The sequence below is a fragment of the Leptonychotes weddellii genome, chromosome 11 (assembly GCF_054177405.1).
Source record: "Leptonychotes weddellii isolate Sample4059 chromosome 11, ASM5417740v2, whole genome shotgun sequence".
NCBI classification, from domain to species: domain Eukaryota; kingdom Metazoa; phylum Chordata; class Mammalia; order Carnivora; family Phocidae; genus Leptonychotes; species Leptonychotes weddellii.
This window is the reverse complement of record NC_138379.1, coordinates 45,296,411-45,320,749: the sequence shown is the minus strand read 5'-3', so window position 1 is coordinate 45,320,749 and position 24,339 is coordinate 45,296,411. Positions and strand designations below refer to the sequence as shown.

At 36.9% G+C, this 24,339-nt stretch overlaps 1 protein-coding gene and 1 pseudogene across 1 annotated transcript; both read left to right on the top strand.

Annotated features, from left to right (window-relative positions):
• The first annotated feature begins 6,035 nt into the window (after positions 1 to 6,035).
• Positions 6,036 to 6,890, top strand: LOC102746557 (olfactory receptor 52E2-like). The gene has a single exon (XM_031026936.2). The coding sequence runs from the start codon at positions 6,036 to 6,038 to the stop codon at positions 6,888 to 6,890; it is 855 nt and encodes a 284-aa protein (XP_030882796.2).
• A 10,226-nt stretch (positions 6,891 to 17,116) lies between these two features.
• On the top strand, positions 17,117 to 18,053 carry LOC102746254 (olfactory receptor 52J3-like; annotated as a pseudogene).
• The last annotated feature ends 6,286 nt before the right edge of the window (positions 18,054 to 24,339 follow it).

The window sequence follows — 24,339 nt, the reverse complement described above, 5'->3', positions numbered from 1 at the left end:
TTTCCTGACTTGTTAATTTTAGCCATTCTGACTGGTGTGAGGTGATATCTCATTGAGGTTTTGATTTGGATTTCCCTGATGCCCAGTGATGTTGAGCACTTTTTCATGTGTCTGCCATTTGGATGTCTTCTTTGGAAAAATTCTGTTTGACTTATTTCACTCAGCATAACCCTCTCCAGTTCCACCATGTCAATGCAAATGGTGGGTATTCATCCTTTCTGATGGCTGAGTAATATTCCATTGTATATTTATTGTGCTTTTACATGCATTCCAGCCTCCTTTGAGAGTTTGAACAGTTTTAAAATCATTTTGTGTCAATCTCACCAATATTTAAATTGTAGAAGTTGGAATTCTATCATACTATTTTTACATTTACTTATATTCTTTATGTATGTCTTGGGTAGGAGTCCTACAAATTACATATACACAGTATGGTCCTATCATATGTGAATTCCATATTTACAAGTTTGCCTGCTCCATAAGATTTATTTGGAACCCCAAATAAATTCACATGGCACTTTAGCAGTCACTTGCAGACATGCAAAGAGCTGGGAGAAATTTGAGTGGCCCGACAGTCACATTCCCAGAGGCTGAACAAAGCAACGTTCTGACTTCCCATTTCAGCTATAAACAAGTGTTTTTACATTCCATTTAATGCCAGGTTTTTCTTATTTTTGTGCTTTTTGTTGATTCCACTGTTTAAAATGGTTCTCCACTATAGCCCTGAAGTGCACCAGAATAAGTAAATATCTTGTTATTTATTTATGGAGTGCATTGGAGTAAAATAACACTTTTCTAGTGTTCCTTAGTGCAAGAAGGTTGTACTGTGCTTCATGGAGAGAATAACCATGTTGTATGAACTTCATTCAGGTGTGAGTTATAGCAGTGTTGGTTGTGATTCAAAGTTAATGAATCAAAAATAATATACAACCAGACAAAGAAGAGGAAATTTCGTCTATCTCTATATGAAGCCACTCTAGAGAGTACTAAAGTAACATTTGTAGCTTGTGATATAAATATAGAAAAGATGAAAAAGAGGCTAGGTTTGTGGATTCATGAGATGACAACTAATAAAAAAATTGTAGTGGACAACATTGTGATGAGGTCAGAGATACTTACAGTTATGTCATCCGGGTTCAGAAAAAAAAAAAAATCAAACTCTTCTAGGCCAGTGCTGGGTTTGCTAGCACATTTCAAAAGGTAGTGAAGAATATACAATATTAAATTTAGAGGCAAGGCAGGTTCTGCTAATTAGGAGGCTGCAGTAGAGTTTTTAAAATGCCTACTAAGTATACAGGAAAAGGCTTATGTAGAAAACAGGCTTTCAACACTGATGAGACTCACTTGTTGTACACAGATGTTGGTGAATGAAAGACAAGTGGCCTCCAAACTCCTGGCTTTGGATTATTTGAAGACTGCACAATTAATCATAAGAGCTATGATTAAACTATGATAAGAACTATGTATTAAAGGAGGTGTCTTTTTGCAGAAAAACACATAAAAAAAGGTATGTATTGACTGATTGACAAAAATGTTGTGAGAAAGGCTTGTAGGAAACTTATTCTGCATTTCCCCTAAGAGCAACGGCAACAAATTTTCTAATTCAGTGTCCAAGGTGAGTTTATAGAACACAGCAACTGAGGATAATGAGAACTGACTATGTTTGTGTGAATACATATATGTGTGTACACACACACACACACACACACACGTCTGGGGACAGGCTTGCCCTTTCTTTCCCCCATGGGAGAACTCAGGGGCTGAGGGAATCTCTCTTGGGGCAGAACGGTGCCAGGTTGGGGGAGTGGAGATGTGGGTACAATGAAACTTTTCTTATCCATTTCAATTTTCTTTTCTTGTATGCTCCACTAGGGTCCTGTTATCTCTCATCCAAATTCTGGAACTCTCATAAAGGCCTTTCCATCCATCAATGCTTGTTAAATCTGTGTTTTTGTATTGGGAGGAGTACTGGGTCCTCCTGTCATCTTGCTGACCTAAACCTCACTCTTCTGCCTTCATTTCCTTAGAAGCCAAGGACCCCTCATTTTTCTCTCTTTTTGAATAAGAATTAGACACCAGAATCCTCAAAGACTTTGTGTTTTTTACAAAACTGGCTCTAGGGAATTTTCTGTTGAAAGCTCCTCCCAGGCAAAGAGCAGCACCCTCATAAAGACTGAGCCCGTGAGACCAAACAGAGACAGGATTCCATCCTGGTGCTCAGTCTGGTGAGTCTTCCCTGTCTCCCAGCTCACAGAGCATCCTTACTTCACAGTGAGGGGTGAAGAGAAAGAAGGGGGTAAGAGAGGAAGAGAAGAGACATAAGATAAGTGTGGGGGAAAGAAGACTACAACTGGCGCTTAGAGAAGGAGTAGGATCATGTTAGGAGAAACCATCTAGTCCTAGTGAAAGCATTTAGATTTTAGCCTGAATCTATCCAATGTGCATTTTAGGAAAATCAGTCTGCTTGATGATATCTAAGGAATGATGGACAACTAATGTCTTTGGAACATGCTTCAAAGTACTTTAAAAATTATCTTTTTAAAACTAACAACAGGGACGCCTGGGTGGCTCAGTCGGTTAAGCGTCTGCCTTCGGCTCAGGTCATGATCCCAGAGTCCTGGGATCGAGTCCCGCATCGGGCTCCCTGCTCCGCGGGGAGCCTGCTTCTCCCTCTGCCTCTGTCTCTCTCTCTGTCTCTCATGAATAAATAAATAAAATCTTAAAAAAAAAAAAACTAACAACAGACTTAAGGTTTTTATTTTTATTACCTCTCCTTTATAGATGAAATGTGCTTGTTATTTACTTTCCTTTGATTACAGAGTGAATAAGTCATGAAGCTGGGTTTCAGCACAGTTGGTCAGACTGTAGAGCTCTTGCTTTTAAGCCTTATAAAGTACTGTGTTGTAATAAATCCCCAAATGATCCCATTAGGATGGAGATAAGTGTACAGATTTTAAAGATACTGGAAAAGTAGAATCAGCTATTTTTTTTTGGTTTTTTTGGCTTTTTAATGTGTGAAGGGGAAGAAGGTGCTTTTCAGATTTTTTTCTTCTTTCAAATCTTTTTTTTTTTTAGATATAATTGACATAGAATATTATATTAGTTTCAGGTGTACAACATGATGTATAATTGCTAAATGATCACCATAGTAAGTCTGGATAATATCCATCACCACACAGCGTTAATCAGATTTTTGATCTAGTCAGTTCACTAGGTGGTAATGATGTAAGACAGACAACTACAGAATTTTGTTGTTCTCTGTCTTCGGAGTATTTCTACTTGGCTATTCATATCACTACCTCTCTACTTACCCAGCTACTGAGGCCCCATTGTAGGATATAATTATCCGAGTTGAGAAACACACTAATTTATTTTTCCCCACTATTTTATTTTTCAACAAAGAACATAATATCATCTATCCCTATATCAACAATGAAACAGAAATGTAGCCTATTTTTCTCATTTAATAATGAACTCTATACCTATGAGCTAAAGTAATTTTCTTATTTACTGAGAATCTATTGAGTATGAGTATGATGAAAAAAAGGAAAACATTGCTTTTATAGATTTTAAGACTACTGCGTACATTCCCAGTCTTCAGAGATGTTATTGAGGAATACAAAAACAACTTTTAATGAAAGAATCTGCCATTGGCACTTCACTGATATTGATAAATCAGAAAATTAAGCCCCCATAATTAAATTCTACTTTTTATCCTTGCGTTGTTCACATCATGCCTTTTTAGAGTATTAACTATTCCATTACCAGGCCAGAACATTATAGAAGAAATACTATTCTTATGGTCATTTCGCAGTGTCTCCTAGATATAACATCTATTGATTTTAGCTTCCTTTCTTTTCACATGTCTACCATTTTATTCCTAGGACTTCCAGCTTTCCTAGCCCATATTGTACTACTCCTTCTAGTACTTGTTTATCATGGACATGACCCTCTTCTTTCTTGGCTTTGCTTCCCATATAACAATATCTGGTATATACCCTAATTGTCTTACTGAAACTGATCATCATTAGCAGTGCACCCCTAGAATCCTCCGATGATACAAAATGATGAAAAGACACTTATCACTACAAAACAATTACATGTAGTGAATGATCAAATGCTTTGAAAATACTCTAACAAATGCAATAAATAAGGTACATGAAAATATATAACAGTTTGGGTAACTTTGAAAATGATAGATGGGGGCGCCTGGGTGGCTCAGTTGGTTAAGCGACTGCCTTCGGCTCAGGTCATGATCCCGGAGTCCCGGGATCGAGTCCCGCATTGGGCTCCCTGCTCAGCGGGGGGTATGCTTCTCCCTCTGACCCTCTTCCCTCTCGTGCTCTCTGTCTCTCATTCTCTCTCTCAAATAAATAAATAAAATCTTTAAAAAAAAAAAAAGAAAAGAAAATGATAGATGGCCACCTGGGTGGCTCAGTAGGTTAAGCTTCTGCCTTTAGCTCCGGTCATGATCCCGGCGTCCTGAGATCAAGTCCCGCATTGGGCTCCCTGCTCAGCGGGGAGCCTGCTTCTCCCTCTCCCTCTGCTGTTCCCTATGCTTGTGCTCTGCCTATATATCAAATAAGTAAATACAATCTTAAAACAAATAAAAAAGAAAGAAAATGATAGATTCAGCTCACTCAGAATATGCCACCTAGTCTTTTCTTCAATATATTTGTCATGTATCTTAAACTCTTAAAATTATGACTGCCTCAGATTTATAATGAAGACACTGATCGTTTTTATTCTGATGGACGTCAGTTTAAAAAAGATTATGTGTTTATGTGACTGGTGTGGACGAAGGGAAGCTGTGTCTCTCTGACATGACTGAGGCATGAATTAGCTTTTCCTTACTATCCATTCTCTTTCCATTTCAATTTAGTGATTTCCTCTCTAATTTCTTTCTGTACTATTATAACTCTAAGCATTTGAAGCATTTGGCGAGTGTCTTAAATTATTTTGGGTTCAGATCCATATGTGAAAATATGGTTTTATATTTCTCCCCATGTGTTTATAAAGATTAGAGCTGATACTTGTACAGATTCTCACAACATGGAAATAGCACCCTAATGAATGTCGGATCCTGCAGTCTTGACCACATTTACTTCTTCTTTTGTAATAATAATGAATGAATGGATGGATTGACTTAATCCCATAGACTTATTTTTAATAGTTTAGACTACATTTAGTGAATCTGTGTTCACTGGCATTTGTTTCCCATCTTGTACGTTAAAACCCATGTGTTAGCATCTAACCAAATGGAACCAATAGAAATAACTATTGACAGAGGCTGGCATAGCCCTGTATATATATGCCAGAATAGAAAATAAATTATGTTGGTGATAGATAGATAGCTGGATAGATATGATAGGTATATATGATAGAAGGTAAATTTTTTTTAAAGATTTTACTTATTTATTTGACAGTGAGAGAGAGACAGCAAGAGAAGGAACACAAGCAGGGGGAGTGGGAGAAGGAGAAGCAGGCTTCCTGCCAAGCAGGGAGCCCGATGTGGGGCTCAATCCCAGGACCCTCGGATCACAACCCGAGCCGAAGGCAGACGCTGAACGACTGAGCCACCCAGGCGCCCATGATAGAAGGTAATTAATGAAGTAGGTATTAAGGCAAAATCCTAGCATGATACCACTGGCAAGACTATTGCAAATTAAAGAAAAGAAAGAGACTGACAAAGACAAATATATTATGTAAAATGTTTTATTCCAATCTACTGCATTACTTCTTCCAAAGCCTTCTTAATTCACTTCTTCATATTGTTCTATATGGATTTCTACTTGTACATTTCTAGTTGTGTGAATTAACTGAGGAAGAAAATGTACACAATTGTATGTTTTTTTAATTTTTCTTAGGTTTAAAACACTGCAGAGTTTTACCTGGGGTCTTGTAGATTATCGAACACACATCTGTAAGAACATGGACTTATGCAATATCTAGCAAGATGTCCCTTCCCAAATGACACCCAGTTTCATCCCTCCTCCTTCTTATTGCTGGGGATCCCAGGACTGGAAACACTTCACATGTGGATTGGCTTTCCCTTTTGTGCTCTGTACATGATTGCACTCTTAGGAAATCTCACAATTCTGTTTGTGATCCAGGCTGGGAGCAGCCTACACCAACCTATGTTCTACTTCCTGGCCACGGTGCCTACTATTGATTTGGGTCTGTCCACAGCTACCATCCCCAAGATGCTCGGGATCTTCTGGTTTAGTCTCAGGGAGATACCCTTCGATGCTTGTCTCACTCAGATGTTTTTTATCCACAACTTCACTGGTATGGAGTCAGCCGTCCTGTTGGCAATGGCTTATGACCACTACGTGGCCACCTGCAACCCATTCCGATACAGCACCACCCTCACCAATAAGGTTGTTTCTGTGATTGGTGTTGCTGTGTTAGTGAGGTCATTTATTTCTGTGATTCCATTTGTATTTCTTATTTTGCGATTGCCCTTCTGTGGGAATCATGTCATTCCCCATATGTATTGTGAACACATGGGTCTTGCTCGCCTCTCTTGTGCCAGCATCAAGATCAATATCATCTATGGCTTGGGGGCTATTTCAATCCTAGTCTTTGACATCATAGCCATTGCCCTGTCTTATGTTCAGACACTCCGTGCTGTTTTCCATCTTCCCTCCCATGAAGCCCGACTCAAGTCCCTCAGCACATGTGGTTCTCATGTTTGTGTCATCCTTGCCTTCTATACACCAGCCCTCTTTTCCTTTATGACACATCGCTTTGGCCGAAGTGTCCCCCGCTACATCCACATGCTCCTGGCCAATCTTTATGTCGTCATGCCACCAATGCTCAACCTTGTCATATACGGAGTCAGGACCAAGCAGATCTATGACCGTGTGAAGAAAATATTGCAAAAATAAAGAATTAAAAAGGAATAGCACCTAATGCATATGAGATGGAACTTCTGAGCAGAGAAACGCCTTGTTATATTAAGTAAATGTGCTTGACAATAATGTTGATTTTTTTTTTTTTGGCTCCATTCTGTAAATATTTTAATGAATTCAGAGAGTGAAAGCTTAAGTTTGCTGTCCAATTCATATGGTAAGTGATGGCCCATCAAAGTCTTTATATGGGATTTTTAATCTCTGGTGTCAGTAGATGTAAAGTAGAATTACCAGGTGTGCTGTATTTTTTGTGTGCAAGTGACCCTACGTCATTCACGTGGCTTTTTTTGATGATTCTTATTCCTTTTTATCTCCAGGCCTCCCTGAGTCTGTTTCTCTCTCCTTACTTTGCATCCCCCTCTTATCTCTCCTTTTCTTTTTTTTCTCTTCAGAAATTAGTCATTTTCATTCCATTACAAGAACTGTATTGTGATATCCTGTGATTTCATTATAAATACTCTAAACATCCAACATTTTGTCGTAGATTAAGTCCAGATTTTGTACATGGAGAGAGAGAGAGGAAATGGATGGGGCTACAAAAAGCTTCATCCTAAATTTTTGTGTAGAGTTTGTCAAAAATATATTTAGGTTTTCATAGACCCAACTCTGATGTACACATAAAGGAAGAAACTGCCTGCAGCCTGGGGACGCTGCTTACTGTCCCCTTTTAGGTTCTATTGGTATTCTAACTTACTTTTAGACTCATTTTGTATTTGTTTCCTTTGTCCTGTCTTTGCATATATTATTTTCACAATTAAACAGAACTTGAGTATATTCCCGGTTCTAACATTAATATATAAGTTTCAATGATCCTCAGTTTCTTTACATTCTAAATATAGTCATAGTTTTATTTCAAATATTAAGCATGAAGGCAATCATATAATGCTTCTAAAGTCATCAGCATAGGGGCGCCAAAGCGTCTGCCTTCGGCTCAGGTCATGATCCCAGGGTCCTGGGATCAAGCCCCGCATCAGGCTCCCTGCTCGGCGGGAAGCCTGCTTCTCCCTCTCCCATTCCCCCTGCTTGTGTTCCCTCTCTCGCTGTGTCTCTGTCAAATAAATAAATAAACTCTTTAAAAAAATTTTTTTAAAAGTCATCAGCATAGTGCCCTGCATGTTTACAGTAAATACAAAATAATTGTTAGCTGTATTACATTATTTATTTATTACATTATTTGTATTACTATGCTTTATTCATTATTCTTATCCTTGACAACAGTGTTTCTATTAGAGATATTTATGGGTTTTTATTTATTTTTTTAATTTTTTATTGTTATGTGAATCACCATATGGGTTTTTATTTTAACACCACCCTCATAGCAAATACCCTAAAGCTGAAGTGACACAAAGTACAATAAGTATCAAATATAATATATACATTATATATAGACACACAAGATACTAATGCACAGCTAATTTGTGGACATTTATAAAAACTTGATTGTCTTGGGACCCATGGGTGGCTCACTTGGTTAAGCGTCTGCCCTCAGTTCAGGTCGTGATCCCAAGGGTCTTGGGATCGAGTCCCACATCAGGCTCCTTGCTCAGCAGGGACCTGCTTCTCCCTCTGCCTGCCAAGACCCCTGCTTGTGTGCTCTTTCTCTCTCTCTCTCTCCCTCTCTCTCTCTCATTCTGATAAATAAATAAATAAATAAAATCTTTAAAAAAAAACCTTGATTGTCTTGAAGTTATTATCTAAGGGAAATTTTAAAATGCTCATTTTCCTTACATCCATCACAAATGACATTTATATTTTTCAAATATATATTTAACAATTACCTCTTAGTCTTTAAAACAGGAATTTTTAATTTGGAAATAATTATTTACATCATTTATTCTTCTCTTCCTCCATGTGCAACATGAGGGAACTAATCTCCACCATCTTATATCATCTCAGTTCACATTTATTAATCTTACTCATATGTTCCTTTTCCTAACTGTCTGTACCATGATCTCTTGCACCAACCATGTGATAACTCTTCTCTCTGAGGTACCTCTATCGCCAGCCAGCTCCTGTCTTTCAGACCAGCGGATTTTATTTCATAAATGTCTCTCAGATATTTTGTTTTCTGTCTCCTATGGTACCATCTTATTTAGCATTTCTAGTGACCAGCATGTGATGTTAGGACTTTTGCTAAGTTCCCCATGCTAAACATCCTCCTAACTTCAGGTTCCTTATCACAATCAACATCCTTGGTTTTTGCTTTGCAGAGATATGGCTATTCCTTGATAAACTCCTCTCCGAAGATATTATACCTACTTTCTATGATTTACTACCTTTCTCTCCCCAATCACTAAATAGTAATGGCACATCAATTTTCTGGTATTTGAATTTGAATTTTTAAAATCTACTATTCAAATAAAATCTTATTTCAGAAAAAAGGTAAACATTGGTTCACACTAGGGTGAATTTCTATGTGTCTGTAAATTTAAGGGCAACTTCCCCCACACTGTTGAAAGTGGAGCAATATTCACTTTTCTTGGTTTACTGTACACGTAGGCTCTGTTCTCTTACTCACAATTTAATATTATAATGACTTGCAAAGAGTGCATTTCATCCTCTCTCCTCCTGGGCCATAAGGAATTTGATCTTACTTATTTATCCACTTACTCACAGTGCGACTCACTCAGCTACTCAATAAATGTATGCTGAATGAATCAATCTAAGAAAGGATAGAATTCCCCTGGGAAGCCATCTGGCCCTGGACTTTTGTTTTTTAAGAGGTTTTTGATTATTGCTTCAATTTCATTACTGGTTATTGGTCTATTCAAATCGTCTATTTCTTCCTGTTTCAGTCTTGGTAGTTTATAAGTTTCCAAGAAGGCATCCATTTCTTCCAGATTGCTTTATTTGTTGGCATAGAGTTGCAGGTAATAATTTCTAATAATTGTTTCTTCCTTGGTGTTAGTCATGATCTCTCCCCTTTCATTCCTGATTTTATTAATTTGGGTCCTTTCTCTTTTCTTTTGGATAAGTTTGGCCAGTGGTTTATCAATCTTATTCTTTCAAAGAACCAGCTTCTAGTTTTGTTGATCTGTTTTACTATTTTTCTGGTTTCTATTTCATTGATCTCTGCTCTAATCTTTATTATTTCTCTTCTCCTGCCTGGTTTAAGTTTTATTTGCTCTTCTTTCTCCAGCTCCTTTAAGTGCAGGGTTAGCTTGTGCATTTGAGATTTTTTAAATTTTTTGAGAGAGGCTTGGATGGCTATGTATTTCCCCCTTAGGACTGCCTTTGCAATATCCCATAGGTTTTGGACCAATATGTTTTCATTCTCATTGGTTTCCATGAATTGTTTAAGTTCTCCTTTAATTTCCTGGTTGACCCATTCATTCTTTAGAGGATGCTCTTTAACTTCTAAGTGTTTGAATTCCTTCCAATTTTTTTCTTGACAGTCTCTTTAATAAGTGGTGCTGGGAAAATTGGACAGCCACATGCAGAAGAATGAAACTGGACCATTCTCTTACACCATACACAAAGAAACTCAAAATGGATGAAAGACCTCAATGTGAGACAGGAATTCATCAAAATCCTAGAGGAGAACAGAGGCAGTTATCTCTTCACCATCGGCTTTTTCTTTCAAGACACGTCTCCAAAGGCAAGGGAAACAAAAGTGAAAATGAACTTTTGGGACTTCACCAAGATAAAAAACTCTGCACAGCAAAGGAAACAGTCAACAAAACTAAGACACTGCCCATGGAATGGAAGAAGATATATGCAAATGACATTACAGATAAAGGGCTGATTTCCAAGATCTAAAAGAACTTCTCAAACTCAACACTCAAAAAACTAATAACCCAGTCAAAAATTGGGCAGAAGACATGAACAGATATTTCTCCAAAAAAGACATACAAATGGCTGACACATGAAAAAATGTTCAACATCACTCGGCATCAGGGAAATCCAAATCAAAGCCACAATGAGATACCACCTTACACCAGTTAGAATGTCAAAAATTAACAAGACAGGAAACAACAAATGTTGGCGAGGATGTGGAGAAAGGGGAACCCTTTTACACTGTTGGTGGGAATGCAAGCTGGTGCAGCCACTCTGGAAAACAGTATGGAGGTTCCTCAAGATGTTAAGAATAGAGCTACCCTATGACCCAGCAATTGTACTACTAGGTATTTACCCTAAAGATACAGACATAGTGAAAAGAAGGGGCACGTGCACCCCAATGTTCAGAGCAGCAATGTCCACAATAGCCAAACTATGGAAGGAGCTGAGATGCCTTTCAACAGATGAATGGATAAAGAAGATGTGGTACATATATGCAATGGAATATTATTCGGGCATCAGAAAGGACAAATACCCACCATTTGCATCGACATGGATGGAACTGGAGGGGATTATGTTAAGTGAAGTAAGTCAAGCAGAGAAAGACAATTATCATATGGTTTCACTCATACGTGGAACATAAGCAATAGCACAGAGGACCATAGGGGAAAGGAAGGAAATCCAAAGGGGAAGAGATCAGAGAGGGAGATGAACCATGGGAGACTGTGGACCCCGAGAAATAGTTTGGGGGTTTCAGAGGGGAGGAAGGTGCGGGGGGAAGGGGTAACAGGGTGATGGGTATTGAGGAGGGCACGTGCTGTGATGAGCACTGGTTGTTATACTTAAATAATGAATCATTGAACACTATATCAAAAACTAATTATGTACTATACAGTGGCTAACTGAACATAAAAATAAATAAATAAATACAGTAATTATTGGTGAAGAACTAAAAAAAATCTAAGAAAGGATAAAAGAACTCATGTGCTTGCTATTAATCATAGTATAATACAAGAAAGTTAACATTAGATGTATGTGGTGGTGTAAGTTACCATTGTCAAAATTAAAAAAAAAATGTATAGAAACAGAATGAAAAAGGATATTATACTATGTCAGAAAGATGTGAGTAAAATGATATAATTCTAAAAATAGTGAGAACAGCACATCTTTCCAACCCAATTAATTTATTAGTGCAAAATGGAATATACATTTTTTTACTTCTTGTTTCACTTATTGTGCCATTCTTTCTTAAACACACACATGTACACACAACCCCTAAACATGTGTTTGCACACACACACATGTATATGTACATGCACATACACACACAATGTTGGGGGAATTTACAAAATGGAAAACATTCTGTCATGAAATTCTAATGTGGCCAATTTCACGTTACTGTAATTTAAAACCCTGATTTGAAATTCCTTAAGCTTCAGAGCTTTTAATAATAGGCTCTCAGGAGCATTTATAATGTGGCTTTGGAACACAATTTCACTATTTTTACTCCCTGAGTTGATAGCCAGATGCCTCTGTTCTTTCCTCCAGTAGAAACACTGATTACAGACTCTTTTTCTCTTACACAACTAGGGTCACATCCATTTAATCAATATGCATAGATTATGATCGTATGAAAATATTTCTTCATTGAGGAATATAAAATTGAAAGGAAAAACTATAATCTCAAATGTAATTAACCTTTATCTTCCACATATTTTAATTTGAAATTACTTATTTTGTTCAAGTCAATTACTTAGTCATTTTTTTCACAAAATTTACTAAGAAACATTACTCAGTATATTGTGCCAGGTACTGTGGTAGACATAAGGATATACATGATAATTTGGGGATTTTGCTCCATAGTGGATGAGGCATATCAGAGTTACATATATAAAGTTCTGAATGAAAATAATGAGTGTTGTATGTATATAAGGAAAGGGAGGAAGGGAGAGAAACACAGGGAGTGGTGGTCAATCAGGAAAGAGGGCACAGTCAAGCTGTGCAGATGTGTAAGCTGATTTCTCTGGGCATAGGATAATGAGTACATTCTAGAAAAAAAAAAAAGAAAATATGACAAGCATTGTATTTTTATTTTTCTTATTTTCAGTGCATTTACCATGTGCGTCCTAATAAGACTGATTACAATCTGGCAGATGTGCAGCAGTAATTTTTTCCTGAGAGTCCTGTTACCTCTTAAGCCATTATGATTTACATATTTCCCATTCTCACTCATTCTTTGGCTTAATACTCACTTCATGCCTTCTTATTTTTATCTTCTTTTTAAAATATATTTTTAAAGATTTTATTTATTTTGAGACAGAGAGAGAGCAAAAGAGCACAAGCGGGGGTAGGGGGGGACAGAAGGAGAGGGAGAGAATCCCAAGTAGACTCCATGCCCAGCACAGAGCCCAACGTGGGGCTCAATCCCACCACCCTGAGATCATCACCTGAGCTGAAATCAAGAGTTGGATGCTCAACTGACTGAGCCACCCAGGTGCCCCTTATTTTTATCTTCTAATTCATGCAGATAGAAGGGGTTTTTTGTCTTGTTTCTTGTCCCCAAAGTTCCACATAAAAACAATAAAGTGTATAAATCTTAAGAACACAATTCAATGTGTCTGTTTTTGTTTTTACAAGATTTCTGTTAGATGAATCCATTTTGCATGTAACAATAGTTCACTTGTGTTCGATTTTTTAATTTGTTTGCTTCTTATTGTTTTATTTATGTGTTGTTTTATTTCTTCATACATAGTATTTTCTTTAATGAATAAACCCAATTAATTATACATTCTACTGTTTTGAATGATTTGACTTGTTTGATTTTTTTTCACTATTCTGAAAAAATCCCTATGAACATTTTTGTGTATGTATTTTGGTGTACATAATCTTTTATTTTCCTTGGACATTAACCTAGTAGTAATTGCTGGTACAGGGAATAGTTAGAATTAATAGACACTTCCAGTTTCCAAAGGGGTCAGTAGATGCCCCCTATCTTGAAGAATACTTGAAATTAGCAGTCTTAATTTCAGCCATACTGAAAAGTTTATAGGGTGTCACACTGTGCTTTGATTTCACATTTTCCTGATGAGTAACAGGGATGAAAAATTTTTCTTATACTCATTGGGTCTTCTTTTTCTTTATGGTGCCAGAATAAGCTTTTGCTCTTATATTTTATATTGAGTTGTCATTTCTTTATAGAGTTTTAGTAATTTCAATAGCTTACTTTACTGTGTTATTAATATAAGTGCCTTAACTGATATATGTAATGGGAATATCATCTCCCAGTCAGTGATTTTCCTACTGAATCACCATCCTAATAGAAACTTTGGTAAGTGGTGTTCTTTTGTTTTTCCATGATTAAGTAATGTAATTTCACTTTTATTTTTTATTAATTATGTTGAAAAATACATTTTGACTTTTTTTTGTAGTATTAGGGTAACATCTTTCCTTTCTTGACTTCCATGTATTGAATCTCTTTAAATACATTTCATGTTATTTTATTTTTATGTTAAATTAATTTTTATTGACTTCTATTTAAAGTCAGTAAGACTAGCACTACATAGGAAAGAAACAAGAAATTTTGTCTTATTTGATAGCTATGATATATTAATAAATTATCAATGATTACTAAGACATGGATGTAGTGAGGGGAGATATATGTATTGGTCATTAATGTCCTAAATCTTCATTGCTATAATATCTAATAAAATCAAGATGCAAAATTTATCCAGTATGGGATTCTGTTTATTTCATATTTCTTTTTTTTTTTTAAGATTTTATTTACTTGAGAGAGAGAGAGGTCAAGCTAGAGAGAGAGCATGAGCTGCAGGTGGGGGGAGGGGTAGAGGCATAAGGAGAAGCAGACTCCAGGCTGAGCAGGGATCCCAACCCTGACTTGACCCCAAGACCCTGGATCATGACCTGAGCCAAAGGGGGATGCTTAACCGACTGAGCCACCCAGGCACCCCCATTTCATATTTCATGTGAATACATTTGGTAGCATTAGTTTTGCATCTCTGAATTTCTATTGACAAGACGTGTTGGGGGAGGGGGGAATATGTCTGCATCTCCATCAGTCCCTTTATCCCAAGTGCAGAGAATGGGATCTTTCTCAAGAGACACTCAGGTGTTAGTTCTGGTTCATGCAGGGCATTCAAGTTGGCTTTGTTTTCAGACAGGCCTCCAAGGACCCTAAATATGGGTAGTATAAAGCCTTATTCCCTTTAGTAGATATACCTGAACTCTCTATGTCTAGTCTTGTTGGAGGTGAGTTTCCTATTAAATGGGTGATGGAGATGAATGGCGATCAGAGACTCTTGTCTAACAGTTAAGGAATAGGCTACAACTGAATTTATTAAGCTAATATATTCTATCTCACTACTGTAGAAAGATTCCCTGACTGAAAGAAATCTTTACTGTATTATACTGAGACAAATTAAATTTTTAAAATAACCCTCTATAGAGGGAACTTAAAGTTGTGGTATAAATGTTCTCAATTGTCAGTGATAATTGTGTATTAGGGCATGGTCTTCCATAATAATAATTTAAAAATAAACTCCTCAGAGGCTCAGAGTTAAGCTCAGGTTTATAAAATTGATTACAAAGAGGGAGGCAGAGAAATAAGTAGCCAGCAGATGAACATTATGTACAGTCTTGCAGGACTTAACTAGCTGGGGAAACTGTCATTAATAAAATGTCATTAATAAAATATTTCCCAATAATGGGACTTTTCTCTGTCACTTTTCTCAGGAGTCAATTAGAGCTGAGATGACCTGCCTTCCTATCTTCCTTCCTTCCTCTATGTTTACTTCTGTTTTTCATTCCTTTCTTCTCTTTTCTTTTCCTCCCTTCTCTTCCTATACTTCTCATCCTTTAGTTTTTCTATAGCACTATCTTATCTCTGCTTGTTTTCAAAAGAAAGAAAGAAGAAAGAAAGAAAGAAAGGAAAAGAAAGAAAGAAAGAAAAAAAAGAAAGAAAGAAAGAAGAAAGAGAAAGAAAGAAAGAAAGAAAGAAAGAAAGAAAGAAAGAAAGAAAGAAAGAAAGAAAGAAAGAAAGAAAAAGGAAGGGAGGAAGGAAGGAAGGAAGAAAGAAAAGAAAGAAAGAAGAAAGAAAGAAAGAAAGAAAAAGAAACAAAGAAAGAAAGGTGGAAGGAGTGAGGGTGGGTGGGAGGAGGGAGGATGGAAGGAAGGAAGGAAAGAAGAAACAAAGGAGAAAGAAAGAGAGATCATAACCACAGTGTGGTAAATCAGAAGCATGGATTTCTTAAGCCTGATGTTGACCACCATCATTGTCATTGGAAACACATTTTTACTTCTCTCAAAGCTTCTTCTTTCAAAACATTTTTTTGCTATTCTTTCCCCAAACCCTCCCTCACACACATACAAGGATGGGTAGAATTGTTGGATATCTGGGGACATTTTTGAGAATTTGCCAGCCAACAAAAACCTTGGGGTTCTTTTAAGTTAATTCCCATCAGAATACTATAGCAAAGAGTCTCATTTCTCTCCTGGAAGTGATTTCCAGCTGCAGTGTTTTCCTATCTTTGTGTGGCTCTTTTCATATCTGAGGTACAGTACAGTGTGTCTATCCATCTTTTTGCAACCCTTATTATATCTGAGATACAGCACAGCATGTCTGTGGGAGCATATGAGTAAATACGGAGGGATGCATTAATGAAGCACAGTTCATCATTTTGGATCTGGTTTTCTAAATACGTATCAATGTAATAATTGATACTGAACAAACTGGTTAAAGAAATATTGCTGTATTTTCTATCATTCTACAGGTCTAGGTACACTTATATTCTTATTATATTGTCATATTCTGTGTGCAGGTGTCTTTATCTGTTGTTCGGTAATTTTGTGTTCATGTATTTAGGTAAAGTGAATTTTGTCTTCAAAGAAGATTGATATCTCAGTATAAATATAAGCCCTTTTATGTTTTTCAAATTCATTCCAGGTTTTATATGGGGTTTCAGCAAAGGAATATAAGATATTATTGTCCAAAACTTGAGAGGAAGACCTTTCATAAAGTTAATGTTCCTTCCATGTGAAGAGTGCTCACTCTGTTCCTACATATTACTTTGAACTCAAGCTTTAGCATTAGTTTTTGTTTTGTTTTGTTTTTGAGAGACAGAGGCAAGGGGACGGGCAGAGGGAGGAGAGAGAGACTCTTAAGCAGGCTCCATGCCCAGACCCGAGCACTATGTGGGCTTGATCTCACCACCTCGAGATCATGACCTGAGCCAAAATCAAGAGTTGGACACTTAAGTGATTGAGCCACCCAGGCCCCCCAGCATTGGCTTCTATAATAAGAAAACTACAGATAAAAATTAAGTCTACTGGAAAGTTTTGAGATATGCATTTTTAGCTCTTATTTTTCCTTCTAGAGGTAGTCAACTACTTCTCATCTCATCAGTGGCAAGATGTTCTGCATAAACACTTCCACTTTCCACCCAGACACCTTTTTTTCTGACAGGCATCCCAGGACTTGAGAGTTCCCATGGCTGGATCTCCCTGCCTTTTTGCTCCATTTACTTAATGGCTCTGTTGGGCAATGCTACGATTTTGCTGATCATCTGGTCTGACCGTACTCTGCGGGATCCTACGTTCTACTTTCTAGCCATCTTATCAGCCATAGATCTGGCCCTCTCCACATCCTCAGTGCCCCGAATGCTGGGTATCTTCTGGTTTAATGCACATGAAATTGGTTTTGGAGGCTGTGTGGCTCAGATGTTTCTGATACACACCCTTACAAGAATGGAGTCTGCTGTTCTGCTGGCTATGGCTTTTGACCGCTACGTGGCTATCTGTGTACCACTCCACTCCACAACCACCCTGACACCCCAAGTGCTAGCAGGCATTGGTATGGGTATTATAATGCGTCCTGTCCTGCTTATGTTGCCCATTCTCTACCTAACCCATCGTCTGCCTTTCTGTGAGACTCGAATTATTGCCCACTCCTACTGTGAGCACATGGGCATTGCCAAGTTGGCCTGTGCCAGCATTCGAGCTAATGCCATTTATGGGCTTTTTGTAGCTTCTTTTCTTATTTTGCATGTGGCATTGGTTGGAATCTCTTATGCCTACATCCTCTGTGCAGTTTTCTGCCTCCCATCTTGAGATGCTCGTCACAAAGCTCTGAGTACATGTGGGTCACACGTTGGGGTCATGTGTGTTTTCTATACACCTTCTTTCTTCTCCTTCCTCACCCACCGATTTGGCAAAAAAATTCCCCGTTATGTCCACATCTTGGTTGCCAATCTCTATGTGGTCCTCCCACCTGCCCTCAATCCTATTATCTACGGTGTGAGGACAAAGCAGATTTGTGAGTGTGAGATCCGTGTTTTCTCCTCAAAGTAGAGTCTTTTGTTTCCTTAGTTCTTGAGGGTGTGGGTAGAATGGAAAGAAGTTAATTCTGACTCTACTCTAGGTTGATTATCTTTTTAAATGCTCCTCATATCAAGAGATCTTGGAGCTCCCAAAGGAACAAACTTTGGAGAATGCTTTCTGTTCTTAAATCTCAATGTGTCCTCTCCCTATTGGTGTTGAGTGCATAGTCTTCTGAATATGAGGTTCTATTACAGTAGGGAAAATATCCCACTGAGAGCCTTTCACCTTTTAAGTATGGAGATTTAGTGACCCTGTGTTTGAAAATAGGATAGTATTCCAGCTGGCACACTTAGTTTATGTCAACTGCCTTGCTTTCCCGGAAACAAAGAACTAAATTTGAATGTAAAGTAAGAAAGATCTTCATAGATTTCTATTAAAAACTTAACTGGATCTTATTTCACTGAAGACAATCCTGGGATATTTAGTGCATTTAAAAAAAAAATGACTCCAGATTTTACCTTTCATTTTAGCATCTTTTTCCTTATTCTTTATAAAACCCTGTAGGCACTATGTGCCCTCACTGTGCCACCACCTCCCTTTCTGGAGAAGCGTGAAGTGAATGTACCTGAAAACAATACTTGTGTTAAAGAATGAAAATCTCGTTTTTTTAGAGAAGCTTGAATGTATAGAGTTCTAACAGTGGTTTTGAGTCATGTTTCATCAGATTGGGAGGGTGTGTGTTGTGGTGTGTGTGTGTGTGTGTGTGTGTGTGTGTGTTAAGTGTATTTAGGCAAACTTCTATCTATAGCACCACTTCTGCCTCTCCAAAGCCCTCTTTCTTTGTGGACTGTAACATATATGCATCCTTTGGAACTTCATGCTTGCAAAAGTAGATGAATCTCAAACAAGTTCAGGTAGAAAATAAATTTTCAAAGTCCCCCTACTTTTACAAGAATTTGCTGGATATTCTTATAAGTATTTTGTGTAATCCTATAGGGACATATCTCCTCCATGACTCCTGGGGATCAACGATCCTTTTATTTATTTATTTTTTTAAAGATTTTATTTATTTATTTGAGAGAGAATGAGAGACAGAGAGCATGAGAGGGAGGAGGGTCAGAGGGAGAAGCAGGCTCCCCGCCGAGCAGGGAGCCCGATGCGGGACTCGATCCGGGGACTCCAGGATCATGACCTGAGCCGAAGGCAGCCGCTCAACCAACTGAGCCACCCAGGTGCCCCTCAACGATTCTTTTATTATTCTTCCTGAATTTGTAGTGAGCAGAAACTGATGTGTACATAAAAAACCATGAAATATTGCACTACTGGGTATTTACCCCAAAGATACAGATATAGTGAATCAAAGGGGCAACTGCACCCCAATGTTCACAGCAGAAATGTCCACAATAGCCAAACTGTGCAAGGAGCTGAGATGTCCTTCAACAGATGAATGGATAAGAAATATGCAGTTTATATATACAATGGAATACTATTCAGCCATCAGAAAGGATGAATACCTACCATTTACATTGACATGGATGGAACTGGAGGGTATTGCGCTAAGCGAAATAAGTCAAGCAGAGAAAGACAATTATCATATGGTTTCACTCATATGTGGAATATAAGGACTAGCAGAGAGGATCATAGGGGAAGGGAGGGAAAACTGAATAGAAAGAAATCAGAGAGGGAAACAAACCGTGAGAGACTCTTGACTCTGGGGAATAAACTGAGGGTTGCAGAAGGGGAGGTGGTGGGGAGATGGGGTAACTGGGTGATGGGTATTAAGGAAGGCACATGATGTGATGAGCACTGGGTGTTATACACAACTGATGAATCACTGAACGCTACATCCAAAACTAATGATGTACTATATGTTGGCTAATTGAATTTAAATAAGAAAAAATCATGAAATAGAACATAAAAGCAACTGCTCAGGAGGCTAGGAACTAATTTCCTGATGGTGTGTTCACCATCTGATGGTACAAAAATGACTGGACAACTCTGCAACATGACTGAGTCAGCACATGTATCTTCAGGGTTTGGAAGTATGGAAGATTATCTTTCAGCAAGGAGCATGGACTAGAGACTTCAGTAAACACTTTCTGAAAGGAATTAATGGAAGGAACACAAAGGATCTCTAAATTCAATTATGTGAAGAATTTATTTCCTGTGAGCACCTTGAGCACATGACAGAAAGATGTACATTCTGAGCTTTTGATGGCCTCTTTTGTCAAAAGAACATCAACAGCATTCTTTCCAGGGTTTTCCTTAATTTGGATGTTGTGTTTCATATTAAGTACAACTCAAATTTAGTAATATTTAAAAATAAAATGCACAAAATAAAGATTGATATATTTACATTTATAAATTATTTTTATAAGTTGATTTTAAGTTTCCATCCAATATGTGACCCCCTACCTTGAAAACCACACAGGATTACCAACAGGATTCCTCAAAGAAACTAAATTCAGTGTCCTGCCTTTTGAGGGAAAGTTCATACATATTTCCAGCTGGTCTGATTGATAAGATTCAGATATGCTAATCTGTAAGTAATGATATTTCCTATTAAAATTGTAATGGCTACTTTATTTATTTTATTTTATTATGTTATGTTATGTTAGTCACCATACAGTACATCATTAGTTTTTGATGTAATGACTACTTTATATTCATGTCATGTCTTTTATAGTCATAATGTTCATTGTCTCCAACCATCTCCCAAGTTTCCATTATGTAAATTCCATAAAACTAAAAGTCAAGCAGGGCTAGCAGCGACAGCATTGAAAATATCTTTATCTCCTATATATTGGGTCAACATCCCCAACCCCTTTGTGGTTGGGGTCTTGATCCCAAACAACACAGGAACTGGAGCACTGTCTTCCCACCCCCATGCAGTCAAAAATCCATTTATAACTTTTGAAACCCCCAAAAGTTAACTACTAATAGCCTACTGTTGACTTGAAGCCTTACTGATAATATAAACAGTCACTTAACACCTATTTTTTGTAAGTTATATGTTTTATATACTGTATTCTTACAATAAAGTAAGATAGAGAAAAGAGAATGTTATTAAGAAAATCATAAGGAAGATAAAATACATGTATAGTATTGTACTGTATTTAAGTGGATCCACATAGTTCAAACTCATATTGTTCAATGATCAACTGGATATATATAAATGATATAAAGCCAACAGAAGAAAATTTTTGTAGTTCTAAATACCTAAATATCTCCATATTTATTAAATAAATTGCATAACTAATTAATAACCTTAAAAAAAAATCAGGTTCTGAAGGTTTCACTGATGAATTCTACCAAACACTAAAGGAAGAAATTATGTCAATTCTCTAAAATCACTTCCAGATTATAGAAACATAAAAAATACTTACTCATTTTATGAAGGTGGACATACCCTAACACCAAAGTCATTTAAAGATGTCCAAAGATATATATATATAGACTATGTCTCAAAATTGTCTCTCATGAACAGATGCAAAAATCCTCAATGAATTATTATTAAATTAAAGCTAACAATTCACCAAAATAAATATACATTGACCAAATGGTGTTTATTCTTGGTATACAAGACTGATTCAATGTTCAAAAAACAAACAATGTAACCTAGAACATCAGCCTAAAGAAGAAAAATCATATTGATCATATCAATGGTTAAAGAAAAATATTTTTTAAAAAAATGACAACAACACATATTTATAATAACACACAGCAAACAAGGAATCAAGGAGAACTCCCTCAATTCATGTGGTAACAGATTATAGACATCACTATGTTTAGTTTTAGATAGATGACAGTTGATAGAAAGATGACAGATAAAAAGATGATAGATATTTATAGATATGTGTACATACACAGGTTAGCATTTCCTTGCTCTGCCAGCTGAGAGGGTCTTAAATCAATGACACTCCAGAAGAAAAGTACATCCAGCACCCAAAACTTTGTTTCTAATACCATTATCCAATTAAAGGTATCAGTAATCCTTGGAGAAATATCACATTCTAAGATTGGGGCAGGTGATATACGGGATATGCCTGTAGCATCTTATGGTCCCAGAAAGTAAAGAAGTGACCCTCCCCACCAAAAAAAGAATGCACAATTATGGGGTTAAGTAAAGGAACAAGGAGCCAACTGAAAGAGTTCCCAATAGCCAAAGCTGGTCAATGTGACAAAATATAGTATTGGATTACAACCTAAAGTATAAAATAAATATTTAAGTCCATAGTGATAAAAATAAATGATTGAACAAATGGGGGAATAGATTATCTCTCATGCAAAAAAATTCCAAACAATATATGAGGATGCTGCATGTCCAAGGAGATGGAGCGTAACTACTCACTGTTTAATTTGTGGGCTACACATTGTAACTTACTTGCAAAGAGATAACTTGGAAATGGAGGAGAAAGAGAATCCTGACAAATAATACCTCAGCCAGGTGATGAAACTCAATATCAACAGTGATAAATCATGTTGATAGTATGTACCCTTGATGTATTTTGACATAAATAGTATTTTACCTCATTGATCTTCTTCCCCAATCACATAACTCTCATCTAATCTTGGGGGAAATAATCAGACTAATCTCAATTGAGGGATATTTTACAAAACCCTGACTAGTATTCCTTTTTTTTAAACAACTTTTTTATTTATTTGAGAGAGATTGAGAGGAAGAGAGAGAGAGAGGGATGAGGGGCAAAGGGAGAGAATCTTCAAGCAGACTCCCCACAAAGCAGGAAGCCCAACGCGGGGCTCAATTCCAGGATCCATGAGATCATGACCTGAATCAAAACCAAAAGTTGGATGCTGAACCAGCTGAGCCACCCAGGTGCACCTAAAACCTGACTAGTCCTTCTAAAAACTGAAGTAATCAAAACTAAGAAAAGCCTGAGTAACTGTCACAGTCAAGAGAACCTAAGAGACCTAAGTAGATATAACTAGTAAATGTAATTTGGTATCCTGGATGGGATCCCACTAGAGAAGAACATTAGGTACAATTAAAGGAATCTGAATAGCATGAACTTTAATAAAATATGAACTTAGTTAATATTGTTTCATTAATTATAACAAATGACCATACTAGTATAAAATGTTACTGATAAGGGAAATTATGTATACATTTATATGAAAGCTCTCTGTACTATATTTGCATTTTCTATAATCTACAGTGCTATAAATAAACTTTTTTAAAAAGCATATAGAAAATTAATTAGCTAGAAATTATCATAGACCTAGGAGAGTGAAACAGAATATGCTCTATGAAATATCAACAATTTTAATATACTGTTGAAATTATGAAAGAAGATATCTGACAAAAGAATACAGTGTTGACATTGCAGATCCTAGTATCACTCTCCAAAATTCAGGAGTTCCTTAAGTTTCCACACAAGGCTCTGCCCCTCCAACCAAAAACCTGAGCTTTTGAGGTAAGTTAAATTTGGGGGTCTTGAGAGGGCAAAGATTGTTAGAAAGCCCAATTTACTAGTTTGGATGCACAACTAAACCAAGAAATACTACACAGCTTTTACTGAGTAATAATGATATTCTGAAAGCCATTTGTTTTACTGGTATGTTTTGTTCTTTTTTGGCAATAAATCTAGGAAGGAAGATGTTGTCACATTTATCAACTCCCCTATAACTCCAAAAGTGAATCTAGGAGACATCTCCATGGCAACTCTCATCAGTATGAACTTCCACAAAATACCCTTGCCTGGGAATACTGAGTGTTAGTTAAGTGGTTTAGATTATTATCAACAAACCATTACAAATTTCTTACTATATATCAGGAAATGTTTTAAGTGTTATACAAGTATTAGCTTTTTAAATGTTCACAACAATGTTTTATACTAGGTATTATCTTGCTTATTGTAGAGGAGGAAATGGAGACACAATTTCTTTCCCAAACTCATGTCCATTAAGTAGGGAAGACAGGATTCAAACCCACATAGTCTGTCTCAATGTCCATCCACTTAACCAATTTTCAGTATCACATTTCTTTCCTTAGATCTCTTTTTACCAGTAAATTAAACTCTGTCTTATTTTACTATTAATAAGAACCAGGAAGCAGAAAGCATTTGTGTTCAAAACAACTGGTCTTTGTTTTATTATATTATCTCTCCCATCAAAGTTCTAATGAATACTCTACTCCATGAAATTATAAATAGTAGCTGGGCATCAATTTTTTCCTATAGTATTTAAGGTTGAATTGTGGTTAGCATGGGGGTGAGAAGAAGAGTTAGGTGAGTTTTGGAAAAATTGACCAGATACCAGCAAGGTAAACAACATGGTAATGAAAAAAAAAAAAAAA